Consider the following 11,734-nt stretch of genomic DNA (forward strand, 5'->3'; position numbering starts at 1 on the left):
ATATTGCACTTTGCTTTGGCTTAAAATTCTGGAAAAAGTTGGGCTTAACCAGTTTCAAGTCACTTGCTGCATTAATTCTCAGTACGCTGAATTTTCTACTCATGTACATTAATTTTCTTTTTGTAGCTGGCCCAATTTGCTTGCTAGCCCACTTTACTTTTAGAGAGACTTGAACTACCAAAAAATAAATGTTTTTCCAAGTTAGTTCACTAAGCCCAATCCCAAGTATGTCAGAAAGACTAAATATTCCCTTAAATAAAGTAACTAACACTGGGGAAAAAAATATCGAATACCAACTCATCTACTATCTTACACCTTAATTCCTAATAAGAACTCAATGGGGATGATGATGAATCAACACATGCATAAAAAATTCGACCTATTTTTTACTATGTAACACGATTCCACAAAAAATGACGACATATAAACGGACATTTAAGAAACTACTTGAAATAAGTTAGAAGACAAACTTACATGATGGCCACAGGTTTCATGACCACAATTGTAGACACCACTACTGTGTTGGACGATGACCCAACCTAACCCATTACATGGTAAGACCTGCAATAAGCCATACACTCATTGAATGTTACTATATAAGAAGAAAAACAAATTGCTGACATGTTTGGTGATATACTAGAGTAATGAAGACCCCATTTGAGTGTCAATTATCTATTGTGGTGGCTGCATAATTTGTTATGGGAGTCACTAAATCATCTGTCTATTTTGTCATCCACTTTTCCTTGCTACTCTTACACCAAACATTGAGTTATAACATGATTGCAATGTTAAGCATTCATGTCAATAAAAAAATGATGTTATTTTCTGGTATTCATACGAGTTACTACAACATATTAGCCTTTATATGCTATTAAAATTACGTAGGAACTTGGATAACTAATTCACAAAAATATATTCCATAAGACATATATGTATCTATAAGTAAAATAAGAACATGTCACTACATACATAATCAAATTCCAACCATCTTGCCCATATCAAAGAAAGTTTATGTCACGAAACGGCATCGCCAATTTTTTCTTTAAAAGCTTCAATCAATTTAGTGTCTACATTCTAAAAGAAAAATTCACAAAGAAGGAAATTATTCTTAAGTTTCTGAACCTATTAGAGGTGCTTGAGGTTCTGGTTTTGATCTAATCATTAGACTTTGTTGATGAAGCCTCCTTCTCTCTTGCAGCTGCTTTTCTATTCTTCTTTTTCAACTCTGCTTCTCTACTCTTCTTGTTCAGCAGCTTCTCTAGGTTTACTATTCTTTCCTCTACATGGGCTATCAAGTTATCCATTCCCGAATGTTCTTCAACATCATTCGACTTTCCGTCACCCGATCCCCTTGTTGGCTCTCCCGCTCCGACCCTTACAATGTGGTCATCAACCCAGACAAAAAATTTGCAATGTGCTTTTGTCACCTAAATCGAATAGAACACAAGGAATGTATAGTGGTATAAAACACTCCAATTCAATCTAATCCACATATGTCACTGTAATTAATCCCTAAACTCTAAATATAAAAAATCCTTTCAAATTTTTAAACCATTTTTTATATCAGATCAGGTTCCATGTCAATTCATGTCACAATCAATTTATTAATCTAGGTAGATCTATTTTCAATAAATCTTTTTTTCAATTCTCAATCATTCTTCAAAATTAACCAGCTCCAATATCAAATCATATATAAAATCAACCCAATTTAACAGCAAATAGCTTACAAAATCAAATCATTTTCATATCCAATAGCCATGCCATTCCCAATAATTCAAAATCACATCCACAACAACTTGGGCAAGGGAAAATCACCAAAATCTAGAGTCTAAACCTCCATTCCAAAAATTCAAAATTTAACCCAATTTTAGCATAAACTTTTTACGCATACATGAAGAATTGCGTGCTTACCTTTAACAATGGGAATTCAAAAAATAGCCTATTCGGGTTGGTGTTTGTTTTCAACATGTAACAGATGGTATATTTTTCGCAGAAGCATTTTGGAGCCACATCATCTTTTACATCCCCAGGTTGCAGCGAACATGAGGTAGCATATCCAGCTTTCAGTTCGTGTTGTTTGCCGGCTCCACCTCTGCCTCGTCTTGTGTTTGAGGAGCATGCATCACTGGCCATCAATCTAATTAACATTTAACACCACCATGAACAACTATGATCAACTATTGCATTCGAAATTGAAACAATCTTCTTTGATGTACAGTGATTACAGAAAGTGAGTAACAGAACAAATAATGCAAAATTGGTAGTGAAATTCGACAAAAAAAAAAAACAAACGAATGAGCTAGAAGAAGAAGCAGTAGGCCTTACAAGGATTTTTGGAGAGGGTTTTGCACGTGGGTCGCCGGAACCTTGCCGGCAAGGGAATGAGTTATGTTCTTCGAGGGTTTCAAAAATACTTAACTCTGGTGGTGAGTCACAGAAAAGGACAATCGCGTAACCCTAGACGAAGAAGCAATAGGCAGGGTCTTCGACAGGGTTTGGAAAAATCTGGCCTTGCAATGAGTCATCGAAGAAATCAGAGGAATGAGGTAGAAGAAGAAGCTGTGGACATTACAAAGGTATTTGGGAAAGGTTTTGCATGTGGGTCACCGGAAAAATCAAACGCATCACCTACAGGAAGAAGCAACAGTCACATGAGGTAGAAGAAGAAGCAGTGGGTCTTCAAAGGGTATTTGGAAAGGAGTTTGCTTCCACACATTGACCCCTAACTTTTTAAGTTTCACACATTGAACCCATTCATATTGGAGTATATATACGTTAGGTAGTATAATGCAAATAATATAGAATACAATGCAATGTGAAAATATTAAATGAATTAACTCAATCATTTTCAAGATAATTCTTGATTAATGGATGTAATGGTGACACCTAAGTAAAAATAAATTACCCATAAAATTGGCTTGAGTTTGGAAGAAATCACCTCAAAATTTTAAAAGACAATTGAAAAGATAATTTTTTTTTCTTGAAAATATAGCCATGTTTTATTCTATTTTTAAAATTAAAAGCAGCTTTAGATACATATATACAAAATATGAATACAAGTTAAATAAAATAAGAAAAGGGTTGTCGAAGTCTTATTATATATGTTAGGTTTTGAATTTTTTCTGCATTCTTTTCATTTTAATGCTAAATAATAAATTATGTAATTAATTTATTGAACCAGAAAGGAAGTCCTGAACAAAGTCCTAAATAACTAGATGTCATTTAGACTTTAGAGGGAGAGCTTGAAATTCAACCACAAAGAAATATATGTTATAAACAAGGTCTTAGAAAGTAGAAACGGTGTCAACCTGTACCTTACAGCTCAAATGCCATAATTTTTTCATTTTTATTTAAAGATCTTGAATTCGAGTTTCTACTAACTTAAAAAAAAAAGAAAGCAGAAACGGCAACGGATCGGAGCAAGTGACGGCGGCCTGCCTGCAGGACTGACGGCGACGGCGGCAAAGAGGGTCTTGCGGGTTGGCGCCAGTGACAGCTCTGAGAGATCAGAGGAGTAGGACCGAGCAGCGAGCGAGATCTCCAGCGACAGCAAGAGCAGCGAAAGCAGCAACGACGGAGGCGAGAAAAGAGAAGCAAGCTGCGAGTCCGACGAGACCAGTAGAGTCACACCTTTCGAGAGGATTGCTTGGATCTCTCTTCTATGGCGGCTCTACTCATGAACATGGCAGTTGAGCTACTGTATAGGGAAGGACTTCCGATGGTAGATGAAAGCACGTCATCGACGATAAGGGATATATATAAAATTCTCCTACAGGTCAATGACGACGTAGAGGGTCGTCAAGTGAGGGATTCAGACGTGAAGAATAGGCTGGAAAGAATTAAGGATCTATGCTACGACACCGTAGACATTCTGGAAGGACTGAAAATTCAGAAGGCTAAAAAGGTTCACTTTCTAAACCACCCTGCTTCTTTACTAAATCCTCTTCGACAACGTGGCCCCCGTAAATTGGAGGAAGTCCTCAATAAATTGATGACCCTATGCGATAGTGACAAGCTGGGACTCAAAGCCAGCTTGAATCAACTAACACTCGATAGGAGGATGTCATTAGAGTCTCAACGCGGCGAGGTAAACCGAACTCGAATTGCTACCCTGAATTTACGTGGTCGAGATAGTGAAAGTTCAACTTTAGTTGATAAATTGTTGAACACGGACGGTCAAAGACAGGGTGATATCAAGTGCATATCTGTTGTTGGAGAGGCTGGAATAGGAAAGACTGCATTGGCCCGTCTCGTCTATAACCATGAACAAGTGATCCCTCATTTCGATTTAAGGGCATGGATTTATGTCTCCAAAGAATTCAGCCTGTCTAAGATCGCTCTGTCCTTGCTGGAAAATTGGACAGATGATATCATACGCAATCAGGTTGGATTGGAGAGCTTGTTTCAGAGAAGTGCTGAGATGATTTCGGAGAAAAAATGCCTTATTGTTCTGGACGATGTTTGGAGTGAAAACAGTTACGATTGGGAACAACTAAAGATCCTTCTCAGTCATGGGGCTTCTGGGAGTACTTATTTGATAACGACTCCCAAGAAGGCAGTTGCACGAGCAGCAGGATCCAGAGAGACAGAGTTCCTTCCTCTGAGCTATCTTTCAGATGAACATTGTTGGTCCATTGCCACGGAGACAGCATCCATACCGACAGAGGAGTTTTCCATTGAATTTCGGTCAGTTTTTGCACAGAAGTGTCTCGGGTTGCCTCTTAATGCAAAGTCTCTTGGTGATAGGTTGAGGTCAAGTTCAGGGACTGTACAAGGATGGAGAGAAGTGATAGAAAGGTATGTCCCGAAAGCAATAGACTCCGATGAAGAAGAAGAAGAAGAAGAATGGGGACTTCATAGTGGTTCGATTCGAACTGAGTGGGAGAAGAGAGCAAAACAACCTACAACTTCGTTGGTTCTTAAAGAAGCAATACATGGCCGTGATGATGAGCTAAGTGATTTGATTGCAAAGTTATGCCGCAATGATGACCAAGTCCAAGGTATTCAAACAATTTCTATTGTAGGAGGAATTGCTGGAATAGGAAAGACTGCTCTGGCCCAACTTGTGTACAACAGTGATGTAGTGTGCAAGAATTTTGAGTTGAAGAGCTGGGTGTATGTCTCACAGCCATTCCCTGTTTGTGTTGGACCACGTTTGGAGCCAGGATTATCACAAGTGGGAACAACTAAAGAACTGCTTAGATTGCGGGGCTCGTGGAAGTACCCTCTTAATAACAACACGCAAGATGGATGTTGCACGAGTAGCTGGATCCAAAGAGATGGACATCATTCACCTGACGAATCTTGAAGAGCAGCACTGTTTGTCCATTATCAGGGACGAGTTATCCACTTTCTCCGATCCAGAGAAAGTCTTCCACAAATACTGCAATTACATTACATTGAAGTCTCAGGGGGTGCCTCATATTGCAAAGTATCTTTGTTTTATCTTGCGTCGTGCACCTCCTTTCTCAAAACAGTGGCAATTATTAGAAAGGGATCTCTCAGCAGCTCCAAGAGGAACTCAAAACCCAATCATGGAAGATGAACTTGATAGCGATTTGAGTTATGAAGAGGAGAGCGAGGAGGAAAAAGCAAGGCAACCGACGACTTCATTTGTTCATGCAGCAACAATACATGGACGAGATGATGTTACTGGAGCTTTAATTGGGAAGCTGCTTAGCAATGATGGTCAAGCCGAGCGCATTCAATTTATTTCTATTGTGGGAGGTGCTGGAATAGGAAAGACTGCAGTGACACAACTTGTTTACAACACTCCTGAAGTGGAGAATTATTTTGATTGCAGGGCATGGGTATTTGTTGGCGAGGAATTCAATCTTAACCGGATCATAAGGTCCATTATAGAAAGTGTGACTGCTAAATCATTGAATGAGACTGACCTCGAAGCACTGTTGTTTAAATTTCGTCAAACTTTTGATCATAAGAGATGCCTTTTCGTTCTGGATGACATCTGGCTTGAAGATGATCTCCAATGGGAAGAACTAAAGCAGTGGTTCCATTTCACCGATCTGGGAAGTCGCACTTTGATTACCACAAGAAACAAGGGGATTGCAGACAGAATATGTTCAGAAACAAACATCGTGCTTCTCGATCCTCTTTCTGTCTCGGCTTGTTGGTCAATTATCAAAGACTATGCATTTGGTCATTCAGTTAACGAGACAAAAGCAGCAGAAATGTTCAATGAAGTGGGAAAAGACATTGTACAGAAGTGTAACGGCGTGCCGCTGATGGCGAAATCTCTTGGTAATATCTTGCGTGGCAAGAATTCCATACAAGAGTGGCAACAAGTATTGGCAAGTGAGACATGGGATTCAGCAGAATTGTTGTCTTCAGTTATGTTGAGCTATCTTTCGATGCCACCCGAATTAAGACAAGTCTTATTGTATTGTTCAGTCTTTCCTAAGAATCATTCCATAGATGTGGGCAAGTTAATCAAACTGTGGATGGCACAAGGTTTTATTGCCTCAGATGAAAACGAAATGGAAAGAGAGGGGTGGAAGTACATTAAACAGTTGTTAGACCGCAACATCTTTGAAGAATTTAATCAGGATAGTCATGGTTGCTTCAAGTGCAAATTGGAGAGTGGAATGAGCGACTTAATCCATTTTCTTGCAAAAAATGAATCCCACAGAGTGCTTATTGACTATATGAAGGAGGCTAGAGTGGCTGATGATACAACAATACTTCGTCATTGCACCCTAATCATTGCAGCTCAATCTTCTCTGCCGGAGCCCATTGCCAATGCAAAGAAACTACGCACTTTGATGATTTTGTCTGAGTATTTCTTTTCAGATCCAACGACCCTTGCTAGAGTACTGAGTCATTTGAAGGTGGTCAGGGCATTGGACTTGAGCTCTTGTTTGATCAAAGAGCTTCCATCAAACATTGGGGAATTGTTACTTCTAAGGTATCTTGACTTATCTTTTAATCGTGATTTGAAGAAGTTGCCTAAAGCAATCTGTGGCTTGCTTCATTTGCAAACTTTGAATCTAAATGGATGTGATAGACTTCAAAAACTACCAAAAGGCATAGGAAATCTAATCAAGTTGCGGCATCTTGAGATTCTTTGGACGACAAGTCTTAGCTACTTACCAAAAGGGGTTGCAAATTTAACTTTGCTCAGAACATTGAGTCGTTTCATTGGGAGTAGTGTTGCTGGTAGCAAAGCATGCAATCTTGGAGATTTGAAAGAGCTAAATCTCATTCAAGGGTCCATCACCATAGATGGTTTGGGAGGTGAAACTTGTGTTGATGAAGCTTCAAAAGCATGTTTGAAAAATAAGAAAGACCTGCTTGGCTTGGAACTGTGCTTTTCTTCTGTAGGTTCAGAGATTAACCACGACGAAGGTGTACTTAATGCATTGGAAGCGCCTCCTGAATTGCAATGCCTTGAGATATTCTTTTATCGAGGACAGTTGTTGCCTGATTGGATGAAAACATTGAGGAATCTAAGGCACCTAGTGCTTGCTCATTGGAGTAAATGCAGTATCTTACCCTCTCTTGGGCACCTGCTTTCTCTTGAATCACTTGAGATCAGGTATATGCCTAATGTGAAGATTGTAGGCTCTGATTTTCTAGGATTGTCACCGGACAATGCTGTCAGCTGCGACCAAGTTTCCTCATCAATAGTTGCATTTCCCAGATTGCAAAAGCTTTGCTTTGAAATCATGAATGGCTGGGAAGACTGGTCTGGCAATGGCAGCCATGCCAATATCATGCCATTGCTTTCTGCTTTGTCAATTGAAAACTGCCCAAAGTTAAGGACTCTTCCACAGTATATACTGGAGAAGAAAGATTTGAAACGTGATATAAAAAATTGTCCTGTTCTGGAAGCATACAACAATAATAGCACCAGCAACAACAACCACCATAGTGTCTTATCCAATTAGGTGGAAGTAGATTTTCAGGTAATTTTCCTTTGCATTTTCCATACCATCATATAGTAAACACTAGCAGAGTTGTTCTTAGTCTAATTATTATTTTGTTCTTAGTAATCTCTGCGCTCTGCATGGCATGCAGAATTATATTTTCAGTTTTGCCAGTTTTAATGGTGTCTGCTGCATAGTAATCGAACATATCTACTAAATATTTTTATGAGTATAATAAGCTCTAGAAGATAAGTTTAGTTCAGAATCAATGATTCTCTGGTGTATGTTCAATCCATAAATTTAGTAAGCTAGTCTGTGTGTGGTTAATTACTTCATTTTTTGGTTTTTCATAAGCCTGGTTCTTAATACCTGCTTTAATCTAGATAATTTCTGTGATGTGAAAGAGTCATTATAAAAATTAAATAGTCTAATTAACCATAGTTAGAAGCTAGTTTGAGGATTGGTTAACTTTCTAGAAGTTGATGATTACCAATGACACTCACTTGATCTATTCTTGACTCATGCGTGAAAATCCTCTCACTCTATCCCTTATTATTAATTATTGGATATACCCAGTGTTAAACTACAAGGAAACATCCACGTTGTTATTGACTGATTTTGTTGCCCTCTTCCTGTAAATGAAGGTTAAGTTTAAAGCGGTTTCCAACCATCCATGGCGTTTCTAAAAGTATTTGAAAGCTACAATGACTGTGCAGTCTCCAGAGAATGTTGCAAGATCTGCGTGTGTCAAACTTTTCTGCTGTCTATATTCAAAGGGTATTTGGAAAGTGGAAGGTGATTGAATGTCTCCGGAGCCAAAATCAATTTCTCAAAACATTGTTCTGATACTAGGATGTAATATGTAACTATTAACTACGGTTATATGCTTGCATGACTTATTTGGCTTGCTTTCTATATTCTGTGAGGTTTCAGTTTCAGTTTCACTATGTTTTTACCCTCTGATGTTTGTTTCCTATGAACTTCTAATACCAGACCATGATTTATTTGTGTGATGGGAATATGATTTATTTCCTATGTTTTCAGTTTGCATTAATTTTTAAATGGCGTGTTTTATGGTGCATATAAATTATACATGTTTTAACTTCATATAAAAGTAGGTCTCACTTCTCAACACTCATATTGTCATAAACAAACAAACAAACAACAACAAAGCCTTGTCCCACTAAGTGGGGTCGGCTACATGAATCAAACGACGCCATTGTACTCTGTCATGTATCATGTCTACAGAGAGACCGTTTACATGTAGATCTCGTTTGACCACCTCATGAATGGTCTTCTTAGGTCTTCTTCTGCCTTTCGCCCTTTGTCCATCTTCCATCTCATCCACCCTCCTGACTGGATGTTCTATCGGTCTTCTTCTCACATGTCCAAACCACCTGAGATGCGATTTAACCATCTTTTCCACAATGGGTGCTACTCCAACTCTCTCCCTTATATCTTCATTCCTTATTTTATCCAATCGCGTATGACCACTCATCCATCTCAACATCTTCATCTCTGCCACACTCAGCTTATGTTTATGCTCCCCTTTAGCCGCCCAACATTCCGTACCATACAGCATAGCCGGTCTTATGGCGGTGCGATAGAATTTACCTTTAAGTTTTAAAGGCACTTCTTTGTCGCATATAAAACCAGATGCACTCCGCCATTTTGACCAACCTGCTTGGATCCTATGATTTACATCATGTTCAATCTCTCCATTATCCTGTATGATACATCCAAGATACTTAAAACTTTTAACTTTTCTTAGGATGTTTTCTCCAATCTTCAGCTCTATATTGGGGTTTTCCCTTCTCAGACTGAACTTACATTCCATATATTCCGTCTTGCTACGGCTTATGCGCAGACCATACACTTCTAAAGCTTCTCTCTATAACTCCAACTTCTTATTTAGGTCTTCCCTTGACTCTCCCATAAGGACGATATCATCGGCAAACAGCATGCACCATGGCACAGGCTCTTAGATGTGCTCTGTGAGTACTTCCAAAACTAATGTGAAAAGGTATGGACTTAAGGATGATCCCTGGTGTAATCCTATACCAATAGGGAATTCCTCCGTCACACCTCCTTGAGTCTTCACACTAGTTGTGGCCCCATCATACATGTCTTTAATTGTCCGAATATATGCGATCCTTACTCTCCTCTTTTCTAAAACCTTCCATAAGACTTCCCTTGGTACCCTATCATACGCTTTTTCCAAATCAATAAACACCATATGTAGATCCCTTTTATTACTACGATACCTCTCCATCATCCTTCTTAATAGGTATATCGCTTCAGTGGTAGATCTGCCTGGCATAAATCCAAATTGGTTCTCTGTTACTTGTGTCTCTTTTCTCAACCTCCGTTCTATCACCCTTTCCCATAACTTCATAGTATGACTCATAAGCTTAATCCCTCTATAGTTTCCGCAACTTTGTATATCCCCCTTATTCTTGTAGATAGGTACCAAGGTACTCTTTCTCCACTCATCAGGCATCTTCTTTGACCTTAAAATCTCATTAAAAAGCTTGGTTAACCAGTTGATGCCTTTTTTCTCCAAGGCCTTTCCAAACCTCAATCGAGATATTATCAGGTCCTACTGCCCTGCCATTTTTCATCTGCTTTAGAGCCTCTTTTACCTCGAAGTCTCGAATCCTTCGATAGTAGTCAAAGTTTTGATCTTCTTCCCTTGTGTGTAATCGACCAAGGCTCGGAAGAGTCTTCTGTCCCTCATTAAATAACTCGTAGAAGTAGCTCTTCCACCTTTCATTAATCTTCTCCTCTTGAGTCAACACCTCTCCATCCTTATCCTTTATGCACTTAACCTGATCCAAATCTCTCGTTCTTCTTTCCCGACTCTTTGCGATTCTATATATACCTTTTTCTCCTTCTTTCATGCCCAAAGACTAGTAGAGACCTCATATGCTCTTGTTTTTGCTTCACTTACAGCCACTTTTGTCTCTTTCTTAGCCGCCTTATATTTTCCCAGTTATCTGCATTGCGGCATAAAGACCACTCTTTAAAGCATTCCCTTTTTATCTTTATCTTTTCTTGTATACTCGCATTCCACCACCAGGACTCCTTGTCTCTTGGTCCTATTCCTTTAGATTCACCAAAACTTTCTTTTGCTGTTCTTCTAATAACTTCTGCCATCTCCCTCCACATCTCTTCCGCGCTTCCATTCCCATCCCACTTTGCCTCTTCTCCTACCCGTCTTAGGAAGCTTCTTTGTTCCTCACCTTTCATCCGCCACCACCTCGTCCTTGGGTTCTTCGTATGATGCCTTTTCCTCAACTTTTGCTCAACGCGAAAATCCATGACGAGCACCCTATGTTGTGTTGTCAAACTCTCTCCCGGGATAATTTTACAATTAATGCAAAATTTCCAGTCGACTCTCCTCAGCAAGAAGAAGTCGATTTGAGAGCTTGTCATGCCACTCTTATAGGTTATAAGATGTTCGTCTCTCTTTTTAAAACATGTATTTGCGATGAGAAGATCAAATGTTGAGGAAAAGTCCAAAATAATTTTACCCTCGGCATTGATTACCCCGAAACCATGGCCTCCGTCATATTGTCATATTTAGGAAAAATGTATACACACTATCAAATTGTCTTTTTTAAAAAAGCTGGTGAATTATTCTTAAGGTACCAGGTACTAAACCAAGCAAGCTAGCAAACTGAGTGTTTTGCGACCACTATTTAAAAAAATTAAAATGTTTTTATTTTTAAAATTTAATAATTTTACATCAAATAAAAATTTTTATTTGGATTTTATCTTTTTGTAAGGGCAAAATTAAAATATATATATTAAAAAGGAGGTATAAAAATAAAATCTTACGCTCATTT

The 11,734-nt window shown here is 38.7% G+C and overlaps 1 protein-coding gene across 1 annotated transcript; it reads left to right on the forward strand.

The window, feature by feature from the left end:
- The first annotated feature begins 5,140 nt into the window (after window positions 1-5,140).
- Window positions 5,141-8,924, forward strand: LOC127744823 (putative disease resistance protein RGA1). Its single transcript, XM_052257447.1, has 2 exons — window positions 5,141-7,925; window positions 8,531-8,924. The coding sequence occupies exon 1, from the start codon at window positions 5,247-5,249 to the stop codon at window positions 7,905-7,907; it is 2,661 nt and encodes an 886-aa protein (XP_052113407.1). The 5' UTR covers window positions 5,141-5,246; the 3' UTR covers window positions 7,908-7,925; window positions 8,531-8,924.
- Window positions 8,925-11,734: the final 2,810 nt, after the last annotated feature.

The sequence above is a fragment of the Arachis duranensis genome, chromosome 2 (genome assembly GCF_000817695.3).
Source record: "Arachis duranensis cultivar V14167 chromosome 2, aradu.V14167.gnm2.J7QH, whole genome shotgun sequence".
Classification (NCBI taxonomy): Eukaryota; Viridiplantae; Streptophyta; class Magnoliopsida; order Fabales; family Fabaceae; genus Arachis; species Arachis duranensis.